Source organism: Grammomys surdaster, unplaced genomic scaffold, assembly GCF_004785775.1.
Source record: "Grammomys surdaster isolate TR1022 unplaced genomic scaffold, NIH_TR_1.0 99, whole genome shotgun sequence".
NCBI lineage: Eukaryota > Metazoa > Chordata > Mammalia > Rodentia > Muridae > Grammomys > Grammomys surdaster.
This window is the reverse complement of record NW_021604578.1, coordinates 4,333,058-4,351,560: the sequence shown is the minus strand read 5'-3', so window position 1 is coordinate 4,351,560 and position 18,503 is coordinate 4,333,058. Positions and strand designations below refer to the sequence as shown.

At 39.6% G+C, this 18,503-nt stretch overlaps 1 protein-coding gene across 1 annotated transcript in view; it reads right to left on the bottom strand.

The window, feature by feature from the left end:
* Positions 1-18,503, bottom strand: part of Itga1 (integrin subunit alpha 1) — a 150,277-nt gene that overhangs the window by 42,992 nt on the left and 88,782 nt on the right. The window contains exons 8-11 of the mRNA XM_028783268.1: positions 15,519-15,669; positions 8,798-8,963; positions 4,154-4,227; positions 3,373-3,517 (exon numbers count right to left, since the gene is read on the bottom strand). Coding sequence (XP_028639101.1) covers positions 3,373-3,517; positions 4,154-4,227; positions 8,798-8,963; positions 15,519-15,669 — 536 coding nt within the window. The remainder of the gene's footprint in view (positions 1-3,372; positions 3,518-4,153; positions 4,228-8,797; positions 8,964-15,518; positions 15,670-18,503) is intronic.

The window sequence follows — 18,503 nt, the reverse complement described above, 5'->3', positions numbered from 1 at the left end:
TTTTTTGATGACAAAAGCCATTTTGAAGACATTTTTTCCTTCCTTTGAATATTTTTGACAATACATGTCAAGTAACAGATTACTGGATCAATTTTGTCTTCTTTGTCACATTGTCAGGTAAGTGGCTGCCAGACTATTCATACTAATGTTACTCTATGAACAGCTGTTTGAGAGAGATTTGGTTTCATTAAACCTTTGAAAGCATTGAAATCATAGCATTTGAGAGCTATGATTAGTTCAGAATCATATCTGCAGATGCTTTGATGGTTGTTAAGTTATCTAACAACAATGGTTTGCTGTGATTTTGTCTTTTTTTTAATTAAAAAAAAACAGAGATTTTTTTCTCACCTACCCATCCCATGTTTTATGCTCTGTGAAATCTTGTTTTCTTTTTGCCTACTTTACTTCCATTTAAATGTATTTTACGCTGGCTTTTCTCATGAGCTGTGAGATTTGGTTTTTCATTTTCCTTTTTCTTCCACACCACTTCCACTTAAGGTTTAAGGGCACACTGTGTTCTATGTCGGTCAGAATCATGTAGTTGTGACAAGAGCTAATGCACGGGAGGGTCTGATCATGAATGAGCCCTGTGCTTTCATGTGCCCAGTAGATGAGCACACAATAACCTCAGGTGCCTCTGTTGATTTAGCTCATCAACCAGGGAATACTCAGAAGTCTGGCATTACTTTATATATTTTTGCACATGTGCGGCTAAATTTCTGCACTCTTGTTGGGAATCACCCTGTTTCCAAGGTCTTTAGCACACCTACAAGTCCATCACTGCAGAGACAGAAGGATCTCTTCTAGATAGAAGTCACCATTCAGATTCGTGGAGGGTTTTCAGATACACACAGCCTTGAGAGCCTGGGAAGTTTCTCAGATGTTATTAAATATTTTGAGTATCTTGATACTCAGGATTCTTTGGGGACTTCTAGTTCAAATGCACAGCCAACCATCTTGACGTGAGTTCTGCCAGTTAAGAGAGCTAGTATCTGGCTTTAAGTCAGATTATTATTATTTGAGGAAAAATTCTGTATTTTTTATCTGCAGCAAATGGAGCTAAATCATTGGGTAACTCTCACTATACATAGGCTTGGGGTCTGCAGAAGGAAGCAATGCTCTAATAGCTGGAAGCAGCTTGTTACTGGAGTAGAAGACAGAGAGGAGTCCAGGACATCACAGAGAACTAACTGGAAGAGATCATATTGTTAATTTAAGCAATATTTTGCTATAAAGTGATAATTCTACTTTTGTACAGATAACATGTTTATATAAATGCTGAGGAAAGACAATCTGTGAGGCATGTTATCCTTTTATGAATACTTCCAACTGTTTTTAGACCATCTTTATAAGGAAAGAGTATTGTCTAGTCTCTGAACATCTTGGAAGAAGCATGAGGTTTGGTGATGGAGTAGGAAATGTGTGACTTAGTTTCATTGCATAACTTTGCCACCCTTCTTGTTTCTTTCAGTTTGTCAGGCATGATTAGAACACAGCAAAACATGGATGAGAGAAAGGGGAGTGCAGGCTCACCCAGATTCTCATCCCCAAACCCTCTAGCTAAGCACATATTGAGGCGGGATTAGGGGGTGATATGGAAATGGGGGGGTGACTTGATCCTGAGATTCCCATGCTTCGTTTCACACTTCCTCCTTCTCATTGATTAGCACAGGCATTTTCATAGTGTTCCTCTCTCACTTTGCCCCCTTCAGAAGACTTAACACGGCCCAACTAGCTGCCTTCCACCCAGATTAAAGAACAGTAAACTCAGTCTCTTTGTAATTTTATAATCATCACAATGACATATTTGAAAATATTTGAGGGTAGGTTAGGGGAAGTACATGAAAGACATCTTACATCTACTAGATGTCTGTTGGCAAATAGCTTATATCTTAACTTCTGACTAAGGTAATGAAATGAGCAAAAAATACATTAGTATACTATAGAGTGCATGTGCAAATCTCTTCCTTTCCTAAGCATAGAGGAGCCATAAAAATGCACATCTATTTACATATATTTGTGTATAATCATTATCAACTAGTAATTTTTCCCGTTTCATTGAATTGTAAATGATAATTATTTTAATGTTTTCTCATGTAAAGTGTAGCCTTTAAGTTTTAAACTATTTAAGTATGCTTTAGTCAACAATTAACTTGAACTTTAAGGAATAGCAGACTTAGCACTTGGTTTGTTTAAAGAACTTGGTCATAGAATCCTAACCCAGAATACCAAAAATACTGCCTTGTTAAAGTAATAATTAGAATAAGAGACTATGGAAAGAGTAGTGGTTGTGTCAAATACCTCTGTGTTCTTCATTCAGTCTTTAACTGTCTAAACAGCTAGTAGCAATAGGATCAATGTTTTCAACAGAAATAATATTTAACAAACCTGTGTTGGTTGTCTACTGATGCTATAACTAAGTATGATAAATTTGATGGCTTATACTATCCACTCCAAATGTCTTAGTTTGCAATTCTGTAAGCTAGAAGTCCTCCATAGCTCACCCTAGACTATAGTGAGAGGCAGGCAGGGCTATACTCCTGTCTGGAGGCTGTGGAGAGATTACACTTCTTTGTCCTTTGTGACAGGGATGATGTCTGTTTCCACCTCATCCTTCTTCATTGGCAGCAGCACTGTATCTCTCTGACCATCTACATATAGTTCTATCTCCCTCTAAACCCATCTAGGAAAGACTTTGCTGATTATATCACTTGATTGATTATATTGGACTATGGCAATATATCCGAGCACAGTCTACGTCAGGATCCTTCATGTAGTTCCAGTCTAAAAGTCCTTTCTGCCTTATAAGGTAACACATTAATAGGTTCAGGGATTAGGGCATGGACATTAGATTTTTTTGTTTTTAGGCTAAGATGAATTTCTGAACATAGTGTGATCCTTTCTATGGCTCTTTAAACACATGATGACCTAACTTTCATAGGAATTATAAAATGACATTATATTTGAAAGTGAATATCCTATAATTGTTCTATCTAAGACAGAAAGAAAGTTTAGATAAGACTAGTTCTTGATCCTGAGGTATTTTTACATATAATGATCTCGGAGAATCTTAGTTTACGAGGAACTTTTGAAGGTGAGTTAACTCCCTCCGCCTCCTTTTTGTCTTCTGCCATTTCTCAGTCTTAGCCCATTGCCCTCCAAGAGAGATTGCTCATTTCTTCATTGTTTCTCATCTAAAACAATGCCAATTGTTCTCCCTCATCCATTTTGCTATTTTTAATTTGTCTAATATATTTGGACCAACATAGACACTCAGTATTTGTGGCTGCTTTCCAAGTATCCCAGAATCAGGTGTTTTGGTACAGAAAAATGAAGACTAGTGTAAGCATCAAGGTCGCACCCAAGCCTTACCTAAGTAAGAAGCAAGAGGCTCATTCATCTTGGTGGGCTCAGTTTGAAAGGTGGTGTTTTGAGGGATGACAATCTGGTTAGCCTTCTGCATGACCACAGTTCCATTCCAGTCAAAGGCTCCCACTGCTCCAAGCATGACCCAGTCCTAATGTGTGAGTACAGAGGGCAATAAAATGATATGGGCAAACACTTATATATAGCATTAGTAACATGATCATAATTCATCTGTTTATGAATATAGTTCAAAGTGCTTTATATAAATTAATTCATTTAGTCCTGACAATAGCTCTATTCATAAGAACCTAATATTACGATTTCCATTTTATTGAAAAAGGAAGCTAGGGAACACTATGTAACTGCTACGCTGAAATGTCCATATCTCTGTATCATGACTATGGGTCTTCTCTTCTTGCCTTCCTACACGTTTCTGGGTACAAAACAGAACAAAAACTAATGAAATAACCAAACAAACCTACATCTTAGTGTTTTAAGGACTTTTAGCATAACACAACACTAACCTTCTAGATTTTAAACAAATATCGCAATCATTTCATTTCATTAGATACACAGATACACTCAGCAGGTCTCAGATGGTCTTGCTCACGTCTATCAATTGGTAAAATGTAGGAGTGTGTGGAGAAGGCTCCCAGTAAGAAGCTTGCAGGATGCCACTTTCCCACCATAAATGTCAAGGCCATCTTATGCATTTGATGCCTGGGCGTTTCTTGGGAGAGGAAAACTTGTAGGAAAGGTATTTCTTTCTAGCGCATGGCCAACATACCTCTGAATAATGAGCACTAAAGCCGGTCTGAGACATTTCCATTTCAAATGAAGCTGCTGACTGGTCAGCTGTAGCTGTAAATACAGTAAAGGTACCACAGTAAGTGAGTAACAATGCCTTTGAGGCTGCTATTGACCTGCTGGAACCTGGAGACATCCTAAGTGGAACTATGGGACATATTAGAGAACTCTCAGTCATGTACTTCTCAAGCAAAACTCCTAGGCAGGGCTGAATGTAGGACAGTGGTTAGTGAAGGGACTCTTTTCTCCCATTCTGACACATTGGCTTCCTGTCCTATTGCTAAGGGAATGTTGGTCTACTTGCTTGCAGGAAGTTTTTTTGGTCATAAAAATAAGTTTAAAATAACATATAATTTTAGCAAGTCAGCTTGTCTGTAAGCTCTATGCTATTGCTGCCTATGATTCCATGGTCTCATGGCTTTGAAAGACAGAATTACAACAGTAGAAATTAAGTGTCTTGTCTACTTGACCTGGGAACCCCATCAGAGCTAAATTTGATACCTTATATGCTGAAAAAACCCTTCACCATGTATTTAAAGAGATTCCCAACTCAATAGTTCCCCTACAAACACTCTTGGCCACACATCCTTTCTAGGTACATGGTGTGATAGCATTAAGGATTCCAGCTCTTGTTGGTTTGAATGCTGGATGTGGGGCTCATTCACCTCAGGAGGTGACTTTCTCACATAGCCCCAGTTTGTGTCCCATCTGAATCTATATTTTTTAAAGGAATCTTAGATTTTTAAAAGCCCAGTTTTGAAGCTCATGGCTAAAGTGTGGACAAGGAGGAACATTGATTAGAGCTGCAGTCTTCTCAAAATATTTACAGACCAGAAGCCACAGCTTCCTGGGGGAACTGAGCGAATGTTGATCTACTTGCTTCCAGGGAGTGACTAGTTTATTTGGCATTAAAAATCAGTTAAAAATAACATAATTTTTAGCCAAGTCAGCCTGTCTGTCAATTGAAGCATGAAAATCATTAGATTTCTGAAATTAAGCAGGTTTACTATTTACTTACTGGAATGGAAGTATAAAGAATGCATCTGTAATTGAGTTTTTATAGGGCTAGATTAAGTGTGACAATCAATCAGGAGTCTGAATGTTTCATTTCAATCTCTTATACGAATTTTCCTTTAAATGATTAAGATGCATTTTTACCTTAAATTGTGTTTTTGGTGCATAATGACTTAAACTACATCCATGCTTATTTTTGCAAGACCGATAGCAAAAAACAGAGTAGTACATATCAGCATCCACCACTCTTTTCTGATGCTGTGCTTTCAGTTGAGGACAGAGAAAGGAGCTACATAGCTTTCCACACGGTCCGAGGTCCTATGCCAAGTTTCTTACTTTCAACCCTGACAGACAGGCTCACGGAGAGTAAACCACCCACTCCAACCCTTACACTGTTTTCAGTTAGGAGTGTTAACCTTTTCCCCAAAGTTGATTGAAAAAGGGAAATCCATGCCATTCCCTGACCTGTTTAGTCCACACCTGAGCATGCTTGACTCACTAGGTGGCATTGTACTTTGCAAGGCAGACTTTCCTAACTGCAGCTATTTACCATATAAAATAAATAGCGAGAGGAAGTGAAGATTTCCCAAACAACTGGGGAAAAGCCTTTTCTGATCTCATTATGAAAATTGTAAGGGCAAATGTACTGAGCTCACTGCCCTTTGGTGCCAGCCCCTGGGAGGCCAAAGTGGAAGCCCAAAGCCAGCAGATCCTTGCCTTGAAAACAGAAACAGCAGACAACCTGCATGGCTTTTAGCCTTGATAATGCAGCAGTAAGATGTAGAAAGGTATCTTAATCTTTGGAAAGTTTTATAAAATAATATCATATTTAGATATGGAAATTTCTTGAAGCATTTGGACATTTTAGTAAGAAGCTTCAACTGGGGTTAGGTTAGGTTAGAAAAAAATCTTAAAATGCCATTTCAGGCAAAATAAACCATATTCCCTACAATGTGGCTGCATTTGGCCAATTGTAGGTTATATTTGCTTCCTTACTTAGAGAATATTAAGAAATGATACTTATGGTATTTAACTGACTAGTGTAATGGTTATTACAGAAAATCCAACTCATACAAGTATACAAACCAAACAGGTTATATTTAAAAATCTATATGATATATATGCACGCACACACATGCATATACATACATACATACATACATACATACATACATACATACACACACACACACACACACACACATATGCACACACATAACAACAATCAATGAAAAAGGAGCATGAATTTGAAGGAAACCAGGGAGGGTTACATGAGAGGACCTGGAGGGCAGAAAAAAAAAAGGAGAAACACTATAATTATAGTCTCAAAAATGTCTAAAAGAAATACAGAGACAAAGTGTGGTGCAGAGACAGAAAGAAAGGTCATCCAGAGACTGCCCCACCTGGGTATCCATCCCATATGCAGACACCAAACCCAGACACTCTTGCTGATGCCAAGAAGTGCTTGCTGACAGGAGCCTGATACAGCTGTGTCCTGAGAGGCTCTGCCAGAGCCTGACTAATATAGATGTGGATATTTGCAGCCAACCATTGGACTGAGTGTGGGGACCCCAATGGAGGAGTTAGGGGAAGAACTGAAGGAGCTTAAGGGGTTTGCAACCCCGTAGAAAGAACAACAATATCAACCAACTAGATCCACCAGAGCTCCCAGGGACTAAAGCACCAACCAAAGAGTACACGTGGAGGGACCCATGGCTCCAGCTGCATATGTAGCAGAGGATGGCCTTGTCAGGCATCAATGGGAGAAGAGGGCCTTGGTCCTGTGAAGGCTCGATGCCCCAGTGTAGGGGAATGCTAGGGTGGTGCAGGAGTAGGAGCACCCTCATAGAAGCAGGGGGAGAGGGATGGGATAGGGGGGTTGTGGAAGGGAAACTGGGAAAGGGGCTAACATTTGAAATGTAAATAAATAAAGCATCCAATAAAAATAAATTAATTAAAAAAAGACACAACTCTTTATAGATTATTTCTTGGCCTGTGTTATTAAAAGTTAAAAGGGGACAATGATTTGGAAGCCTGTCCGTATTAAATCTAGGCAAACATGGCCTGGCCTAGTGCTAAATAGCATCCCAATGGCTATTGAAAGACCAAAGTCATGTGACAGAGATGTGTGCTCAGATCGCAGGACAGCTGAGCCATTCAGACACTGCTATGACTTTACACTGATAAGGACTCAAGTGCTCTATCTCTGGAGGCATAGCAGAAAAAAAGGGGGCCAGAGAAGTTGCTTCTGCCTGGACTCTCAGTCCTCATCATCCCCCAAACTAACCAAGCTCCTGAGCACTGACTGTGACTCGGACTTGAAAGGGTGAGTAAAACCAGTATCATTTTCACTGAAAGAGAATCGCACAAGCAGGAAGAGATGAGAGCTGCACAGAGGAAATGAAGAATATAGCAGCCCTAGCATGAGTCATTCTGAGATGACTTTCTTTTTATATGCATGTATATGTGTGCGCTTGGCTGCAAAGCAAAACGTTAGTGAGCATGGGCTACTCAAGAAATACTGAAAACTGTCGCTTTCCATCACTGTCTTGAACTGGAGATATAGTGAAGTTGTAGAGCAGTTGTCGGACATATGTAAGAGCCTGGGTTCAGTTACACACACATACACACACACACGCACACATGCACACGAGCACACGCACACACATATACACAAGTATTTTTCTCTATATTTTTCTTGCTCATTGTAACTCATATACTCACTCAAAATAATCTACCCTTTTAAAAGTCAAGTCTCATCCCCATATTGTCTTTCATTTGTTATTAACAGGTTCTGCTGGGAAATTTGAAAAAGCTTTTAATAGCTACAGAAGCAACACTTTGATAGTTCCCTCCTGAAGACAGTCAGTGGAACAAAGATGCCCCCCCCCCCCAGAAGGGCAAACGAATTCAATGTGGTTTCTCCAAGTGGGGATCTGGGGTGTGACTTCTGAGTCTCCAGCCTTCAAAAATGTGAAAAAGATGTTACCAGTCAGAGAAGATTAGTCATTTGTTACTTGACACTCCCACCTAAGGGACTAGCATCGCTCAGTAGCCTCCACAGCCAGTTACCACAGATAAAGTCAAAGGAAAACTCTTCAGAGGCGTGACATGGTTAGACAACCATAGAGGATGAAGTACTGCAGCCAAAGGACTTGAGGCAAAACTCCACGGAAGATCTTTAGAAATGCGCCAGAGCAAATTACAGAGGAAATGAACAAAGAAGCAATTGCATCAGGACACTCTTGTAGCCACCCCAAGGAACAAAGACACAGTGAGAAAATCAAAAATCAAAGCCGAGCTAGTGGCTTCACATTCTAAACCTGTGTCACAGAAAAGGAAGAAGGCATGCTGGGACATTTGGGTTCCTGCACACATCCATGCTGACTGCTGTGTTCCTCTTGTGCACCGTCACTGCCTAACAAAGTCGGCTTCTAGCCGACATAGGTTTGGGTAAAGTAGTTCCATTCATATAAAAGAGAATTATTCCCTAATGGCTACTGAACACAGTACAAATGAGTTAACAATGTGCTGAGAAGAATATCCCAACCTCATTACATTAAGTTTGAATCTTACAAAGGATACGCAGGATAAGGAGAGACAATCATACCTTCCAAGGCAAATATCCTTTCTCCCAGAGATTTAACAATAGTGACCAGGGCCAACTCATCTGAGACATTGAAGAAGTGCTTTTCCGTGGGCTCGCTTGCAATCGACTTTATCTCCTCCACAAATTTTTCACTGTTTAAGTTCCCCCTGTTATAGTGACCAAGGATCTAGGGCAGACCAAAAATGGCAAGAACGTATTTTAACTTCTGTACGTTAAATAAGTATCTCAAGCATATTTTCAGTAAACAAGAGCACACATGATATCTTATGACAGAGTATTGTTATGTACTTATGGGAATATTTATGGAAGCTTCCTGAGTACATGGTTTTCAAATTATTGACCCCTGCAAATATTTATCTTATTTTTCATTATGTGTGTTTGTGTCTGAGGCGTGTGTGTACCTGAGTGCAAATTTCCTTGGAGGCCAGAGAGGTGAAGTCTACCTGAAGCTGGAGCTAATGGCAGTTGTTTGTGTACATGTATGTGCTATATGTGTATGCATGCACACATGTACACACATGCATTTTTCCTAAAGACTCATGAAAGTTCTCTGTATGCTCTGGAACCAAGTCTTTTATGTTCATTTTATTTTCTATGAGAACTTGTAAACTTCCATGAGGTCACCTAGTCATGTTTCTTCTTTAAGGCATGTACAATTTTCCCTGTGTGAAAATGTCCATGTTTACAATAATATGTAAAATTTAAACTAAAAATCCCCAACACAAAGATATGATCTAATTTTATACTTTAAAAATTGCAGAGCAGTGTCAGTATCAGTAAAGAGAATCAAACAATTTAGTACCACAATTATTTTATTCCTGCTAATACGAATTATTTTATTTGTGCTAATGGTATATTTCCATTCTTGATTTGCCTGCATATATATTTTTCCATTTATTTATTTATTTACTTTACTTTACATCCTGATCACTGCTCCCTTCCCTCCTAGTGCCCCCTCACATAGCCCCTCCCCTTCTCCCTTCCCCTTCTCTTTTGAGAAGGAGGAGGCCCCTACAGGATACCAATTTATCTTGGCACATCAAGTCACTGCAGGACTATTGCCTCCAAATATTTAAAGACTTTCTTTCATACTGAAGATATTCCTCTTGTAATAAAACATGCTTAGTCATTATTTCATTACAAGTGACATTTGAAGATTATTAGTTCTCACTTTGAAATATTCATGCCTCCCTTATTATACTGTCACAAACTGAGAGCAACTTAAATGCCTGTAAATGAAGGTGCATAGGTGATGGTTGATTCCTAAAATGGATAGCATAATAAATATAAGGAACAGCAGGATGAAAAAACGCATGGGTAATCTTGCATGAAAAACAAAACACATATATGTGGGCTTGCTGTTGTTTTTGTTGTTATTAAAGACCAGCCTTAGTCCCTGGTGATCTGATAGGATGCATGGGATTATTTCAATTTTCTTGTATCTGTTGAGGCCTGTTTTGTGACCAATTATATGGTCAATTTTGGAGAAGGTACCATGAGGTGCTGAGAAGAAGGTATGTTCTTTTGTTTTAGGATGAAATGGTCTATAGATATCTGTTAAATCAATTTGATTGGTCATTTCTGTTAGTTTTACAGGTGTTTCTGCTTAGTTTCTGTTTCTATGATCTGTCCATTGATGAGAGTGGGGTGTTGAAGTCTCCCACTATTATTGTGTGTAGCACAATGTATGCATTGAGCTTTAGTAAGGTTTCTTTTATGAATGTGGATGCCCTTGCATTTGGAGCACAGATTTCAGAATTGAGAGTTCTTCTTGGTAGATTTTTCCTCTGATGTGTATGAAGTGTCCTTGTCTTTTTTGATAACTTTTGGTTGAAAGTTAGGAATTAGAATGGCTACCAGCTTGTTTCTTGGGACCATTTGCTTGGAAAGTTGTTTTCCAGCCCTTTACTCTGAGGCAGTGTCTGTCTTTGACACTGAGGTATGTTTTCTGTATGTACACATGGAAGCTGAATAACATCCTACTCAATGATAACTTGGTCAAGGAATAAATAAAGAAAGAACTTAAAGAATTTTTAGAATTTAATGAAAATGAAGGTACAGCATACCCAAACTTATGGGACACAATGAAAGCAGTGCTAAAAGGAAAACTCATAGCTCTGAGTGCCCCCCAGCAAAGAAACTGGAGAGAGCATACACTAGCAACTTGACAGCATACCTGAAAGCTCTAGAACAAAAAGAAGCAAATACACTCAAGAGGAGTAGAAGGCAGGAAATAATCAAACTCTGGGTTGAAATCAACCAAGTAGAAACAAAAAAGAACTATACAAAGAATGGACAAAACTAGGAGCTGGTTCTTTGAGACAATTTTTCTTTCTTTCTTTCTTTCTTTCTTTCTTTCTTTCTTTCTTTCTTTCTCTCCTTCTTTCCTTTCGTTCTTTGTTTTTTTTCTTTTTAATCAAAAATAATCTAACAGGAGTCAAACTGTAAAAGGAAACTTCAGTTGAGAAAATATCTCCATCCGATTGTCTAGTAGGCAAAAGATCATTGAGTATTTTCTTGATTGATGATTTACTATTGCAAGTGCCATCCCTGAACAGCTGGAATAAGAAATCAGTCTGTACAAGATAGTAATTCTATTCCTTCGTGACCTTTTCTTCAGTGCCTGCCTCCAAGTTCATGTTTGATTTCCTATCTTGACTACCATTCATAATGTACTGTAAGATATAAGATGAAATAAACTCTTTCCTCTCCAAACAAAAAAGGAAAGAAAAGAGAAGAGAAGAGAAGAAGAGAAGAGAAGAGAAGAGAAGAGAAGAGAAGAGAAGAGAAGAGAAGAGAAGAGAAGAGAAGAGAAGAGAAAGCAAAACACAAAAGAATCCACAATATGTGAGCATTTCCATGGGATCTAGAATCAGTACCCTAAGTAAGTTATGGGAGTGGTTGCAATAGGGGGTTCATATAAGAAGAGAAGAAAGCACAGGGAACTTTCTGGAAGTGACAGAACAGGATGTTAATAGGCATGTTTATGATGTGCACTTTGAAGTCACCCTTTGCATTGAGAAGCTTTTCACTGCATGGAAATGTTAGTCCAGTTTTTAAAAGGAACTGAATGGTAAGAACACACAACATAAACATAAATGTCTTAAAAGTTCTAATTACTATATACGTCACAGCAGCCTTTATATTCGATAAAGTTAAAAAACAGTAAACCATTATTAAATTTCATTTTTCAGATATACAGACACTGATGCCACAAAATGTTTTAAGAAGAAGATCAAGGGATTATGAGTGTGCAATTTGGGCATGGTTATTCAGGAATATACATGTGGTTTTAAAGTGAGGTTTGAGGTAGGTTTCAGAATGATATTTTGATAAGACATATAGATATATACTTAGAAAAAAATGGGGAAAAAACCCAAGTTCCTATTTACATAGTTCTTCCTATGACCTATGACCCACAACAGCCTTACTTGTCTCCCACTATGAGCACTGGTTGAAAGCTCTGGCTGAATCACTCTGATGCACACTAAGTGCTAATGTGAGAATTATGAGTTGAATCTGCTCCAGTCAGAAGGCGCATGGAGGCCTTGCACGATGTGCTTGCCCCTTCCCCTGGGGAACATCACCGACCAGCACAGAGGAAATGTCACATTTCAACACCAGAGGACTTCAAGCAAACTCCCTCCTCTTCACTTTTAAGACCTCAGGGACCCAGTCCGTCCTAGCTCTTTCACAGGTTTGATATACTTATGTTGAGCGACACATGGATACCTAGGAAGGACTGCCCGGTGCCTTGGGAAATCATGTGCCTAAGGAAACCTGGAGCTGCTAACGAGGTACCTTGCATGCCACTTAAGTTCAGAACTATGTGGATTCCTCTGAGTTCCCTACTGGTTTACTTGTTCTATAGATTTTTATAACATCCTGGGATAATAAAATAAATAAATAAAATCCTGTTTGCTTCTTACCTAGTATGTTCTAGACTAACTACTAGGTTGACACATCCAGCTCCCATTTCATCTAAAATTGATGAAATTCAAACTATATATAAGACAAATTTAATAGCTCAGCGTTAGGGCATGCGTAGTTGAAGTTGTTAATTGGGAAGTGATTTTTTTTTCAGACATTTTTGGTACCTGTGACAGGAGGGAGGCAAGTGGATTTATCTAAGGAAAAATACCCACATGGTATATTTTAAAAATAAAAATAAGATAGGTAAATACAATGTTGGAGAATATACTCAGATGCAGGAGTTACTGTGACCCCCCCCCATATGACCTTGAACCATCTTATATCATAGATGAGAACACCAGCAGAAACCTATTGGGATCTTCCATGCAAGGGTCTGGTACAAATAAGAAACTTAATGCAGCTAATAATTTGTTTGGTGCTTCATACATCTCAAATCTGTCGACCCTAAGCATTTTAACTCCACTAATATCTACCTGAAAGAAGCATTCAAAGCTGAGATCTCCTTGAGGCAGAGATGTCAAAGTAAAGTATGCAGTGTACTCACGTGCAGCACCGTGTCTTTTATTTGGAAACATAAATGGAATGCTAAGGTCCTTACGGATGTCTCATCTACATTTGAGTGAAGTAAGTAATTTACACCTCTCAGCCATTATCATCTAAGCGTAGTCTCTGAATATCTAACAACGCCTGATGGACCAGGCTAATACTCTCCATTGACTGAAATGGATGACTAAAAGTCAACTCATGACCTCTTCGAATATGAAAATTTAACAGGACATATTAGAATCTTTAAAATAGGGAATTTGTATTACCAATATTTAATTCTCTGAGGGAGCTGTTTCCTGTCAAAACTCATTTCTGTGTTGCTCAGGATCAAATACTGGGAAACAGACAGAGTAGAATTAGTCCAGGCAACAACTGAGGCAGAGGAATAGTGCATAGAACAACTGAGGTAGAGTTTATATTTGTGCGGATGCATTCAGCACGAATGGACTCTGAGATCCCTGAAGACTTTCTGTATTGTTGCACAAACAAAAGAAAGTAACACACGTGTCTCGTTCTGTAGTGTGGTCTCAAATAACATCTTTTAACATAAACATGGTATGCTAGGGAAAAGAGACACAAATTAGGAAAAATAATAAATGATTATCATTAAATGAAATTTTTTTTTTTGGTTTACACAGCTTTCAAGAGAAGTTTGATAATAACTCACTGGATAAATGGGAAACACATCAATATATGGTTCTTCGTGAAGATGAGTGGGATTTTGAAATCTCCTTTTGACTAGATGAGAGGCAATGCATGACTACCAAATCAGATTCCAAACAAGCAAAGCAGCTTAAGATAAGGAAAAACTGACCATGTCACTAGACATGATACAAAATGCAGGATTCACTTAAAAACTTGTGCACTGACATTGCCATTCTGGGGAAGCTTCCCTAACGTTGGTTTTGTGTGCTTGTGCTGAGTTGTAAGTGCTCCCACGAGGGAGGCGTGCAATCTAGGCTGAACTACATCCTCAGCACCGATACTATTAATTCTGATGATGGCTAATACTGTTTATGACCTGCATCCATGGTACTTGGAATGCCAACTAGTTCCTCTGGGGGAGGCAGAAAAATGAGATCATCTCTGATACTCAGATGTCCGGAATCAGTGAGCAAACTCTGACTTTATACACTGAAGAAAGAGACCGGCCATAGACTAAATGTCACTCATTATTGGGACATTTTCCTGAGTGAAGGCAAGGGCATTTGAAATTATTCTCAACCATGGATTCAAAAATAGTGACACTGTAGCAGCAGAAGAGGTAATAGAGAATGGATAATAATTGGCAAATGAACTTCTATGCAACAGATCATCTTGTTTATAAATTGGAGTGCCTTGCCCCTAGGAAGCTGGCAATCATGTCCTGGAACTTTTTTCTGTGTATGAACCCCCACCTCCCACTTCTTAACATCATTCATGCATTTGAAAGAAAAGGGTGAATTCATTGGTTGCATGTTGAAAACTAATGCAGACAATATATAATTATTGTTTGTAAAGAGTTCAGGATGAGCTCTTAGCATTTTGAATCTTTTCTCCTTGTAAGAGACAATTAGTTAAATCAATTTTAGTGAATGAAAGAACAGTTGATTTCAGATATAAGAGACGCCTGCCTCTAGACTGAAGGCACATGCAGGGCTACGAATTGGCAGCTGAAAGGAAGGGCCAGATGTAATCTCTGGGGAGTTCTCTGAACATTTCTAAGGATGGAGGAGACCCAGATCCCTTTTATCTCTTAAACACAAGGCTCTTAAGACCTCATGGTTGTGAACGCCTTGAAAGGATGAGAGAGACAGAGATGATGTTTATTGTGGCCATTGGTGTCTTCATGTGGTGAGAGAGGCAGACAGACTGACAGAAAAAACACAATCCTCTCACAGAGGAAGATACTGAGGCTTGGAGTATTAAGAACTTGCTCGCCTATCCCAGAGATGATATGCAGCAAAGGATCTGTACAAAGGTTTTTGTGTCCCCACCACAGTGTCCTCTGCCCCTTCCCACACCCTGCTTCCCATTCCCTTCTATGTTTTACACCTGGGAAATGTGACAACCTGGGACAGCGTATGCAGACAGATAGAAGGACTACAGAAATACCGCAATTGGCTTAATGATTATAAAAGATAACTTCTGAACCTGGCTTCTCAAATTTCAGCAACTATTCCTAACTAAGAGGTAATGTTTATTGCATGGTGCATGATGCCTATCTCATGAGTTTCCAAACCCTTGCTAACAAGGTACTTACAGCTATGGAAAATCGCTGAATGTTTTCATCCTCGCAATCTTGGATGACCTTTTTCAGACGGTGGTTGTCATGTGATTCTCCATCGGTCACAATAACCATGACTTTTTTCACTCCCCTCCTGGCACCCCGCGCTTCAGTGAATGCCTCTTTCCTGAAGGGAACACAGACCAAAGGGAGGGTGATCAAACTCAGACCAAAGTTAGGCAAAAATGAAAAATCCCAACAAGAATATAGCCATTCTGCACACCCTGGTGCATCACTTCGGGATGGCCACGGACTTCACTGTCAGAGATGAGAGGCTCTGTGATCTTGTGTTCAATTTTGTGTGATCTTGTGTGCTCTTGTGTTCCACATGATGGCAACTCACCATTTTACCACTTACCACATATGCCCATACTTTTTTTTTTTTACATCACTCCAGTGTTTCCTTCTTTGGAAACATTAAAGGAATGTTATAACAGGTGTCAGTGTGGAGAATACCCATGTCCAGTATCAGAAGTGAAGCTTGGACTGTGGAGACCATAGAAAGAGGAATTTTTCCTACTTCACTTACCTTTAGCAAGAACCAAGTAAAGTTGGTCAAGTATAAATCCCCTAACTTACAGATTTTCTCTAAGTAAGTTTTTACCAAATGACCCCCACCACACACACAGACACACACACAGACACACACACACACACACACACACATGCTCTTTCCTACATTAAATATCTCCTTGTCCTTGTATTAGAAGCTGAGGGGAGTCTTGTGGACGAGTTGGGGAAAGGATTGAGGGACCTATAGAAGGCAGACACTCCATAGGAAGACCAACAGAGTCAACTAACCTGAACACTTGGTCTCCCAGAGACTGAACCATCAACCAAAGAACATACATGGGCTGGATGTAATCCCCCTTCCTGCACATATGTAGCAGATGTGCAGCTTGGTCTTCATGTGGGTCCTCCAACAGCTGGAGCAAGGGCTGTCTTTAACTCTGTTTCTTGTCTGTGAGTCCCGTTTCCCTAGCTGTGCTACCTTGTCTGGCCTCAGTGGGAGAGGATGTGCCCAGTCCTGCAGTGACTTGGTGAGCCAGGGAGAGTTGTTATCTAAGGGAGAAGGGGAATGGGGCATGTGGGGAGGGTGGGGGGGACTGGGAGGTGAAGGGGGCTGTAATTGGGATGTAAAATGATAAGTAATAAATTAATGGGTGTAAAAAGCCAAGCCAAATGTCACTCAACCACAACACTCAATTGCAGTGGTCCCTGTCTTTAAGAACCATATGAATAACTATTTTTTAGCATGTGCCTGCAACACAAATAGATATTCTGAATTCTTTAAAAGTTTAAACAAAGGTAGGAACATATATCAAGACTAAGTTTGCTTTTCTGTTGTTGTTGGTGTGTGTGTGGGGGGGTTGTTTGTTTTTGTTTTTTCAAAATTGTTTCTCCATATAGCCCTGGCTGTCCTAAAACTTGCTCTATAGACCAGGCTGTCCGGGAACCCATAGAGATCCACCTGCCTCTGCCTCCAGAGTGCTGGGATTACATTCATACACTACCACTGCCCAGAGATGAATAAGTTTTACAGAAAGTTTGGGCTGGAATATGTATGAGATTTAGACAATTCTACTTCCTTAGCAGATCACCCAGACTTTCTAACTCTCTGAAAGACCAAAGTCATAGCTGAGTTTAATGAATCTCAGCTGAAGGAGACAATTAGCACTCCTTTTTTAGAGAAAATCTGCTTGCCCCGAAACCAGAGCTGTCTTTCTAGAACAGAAGAGCAGCCAACAGCAGAACTGCAGAGTCCACCCTTTCCATCTCAAGTAAGTCCCTGAAGGAGTTATTTAGTCTAAAGCCCCAGCTTCCAATGTCCATTCTTGGAATGAAGCATCATCCTCCCCATGGGCCTTTAACATTTTAAGAATCTCGGGAGGGTCACTTACTTTAGGACAGGAGAATCCAGAATTTATAGGTAATTAAATAATGCAAGTCTAGTTACAGGAATGAAAAAGAAGGGAACATCCAAAACTATTACCACCCGAAGTGACTGAATTCACTGAAAATGGAGATAACAGATTCCAAAACATTCGAAATATTTTTCTGTAACTGGCCCTCCTAGAGGGAATAAAACACAATCAAAGCTGAGCTTACGAGTGAAAAATTAACGTGTGAGACAAACAGTGCTGCAGCATCATTACCGACTCTTCGGGCAACCCCAACCTCGGGAGGCCCTGCGAGAATTGTGGGCAGACCCCATATAAGGCCATGGTATTTCAAGTGGCAATTTTCACAGGAGAGGAAGCAGCTATGATTCTTCCATTAGTTACAAAGATAAATATTCTTTCGTAGGCAGCTGCCTTTGGAAAACGCACAACTCTTTATAGGCTTGGCGCTCTCAAAGCACGCTCTGACTTACTCTGGATGTCTGCATCCAGTCAGTCATTGAAAGCACGTTCAGAAGACCTACACATGCGCACTCGATGTGCATGCAAATCTGCAATCCTATAAGGAGATAAATGCACAATTACTCCAGCTGTTTGTGTCGTGTGTGTGTGTGTGTTATAAAAATCCGAATCACGTCCTTTCCTAGCATTAATGAATCTGGTTAGCTTCCAAACGGCATTGGCTCACAGGCAGGTAGAGTGTAAACCTGATAAATTAGCTTTTCAAAATCAGCCGAGAGTCCAGAGGTTGAAACTACTTAACAGAAGAATTCGTAATACGAGTCAAATTCCTTATGAAGCTTGTAATTTTAGGGTTTGCTGAGAAGTTTCCTGGGTTTGATAATAACGGCAGAAGGAAGAGCCAGAGATAAGAACTAAAGGAGACTGGAGAACATAGTTCAAGGACAGCTGGGGCTATGCAGAAACATCTCGTCTCAAGGAATAAAAGAAAACAAAAAAAATTCTTATATGGGGACCAGGGAAATAGCCAGACACCTCAAATGCACAAGCAAACACACACACACACACACACACACACACACACACACACACACACACA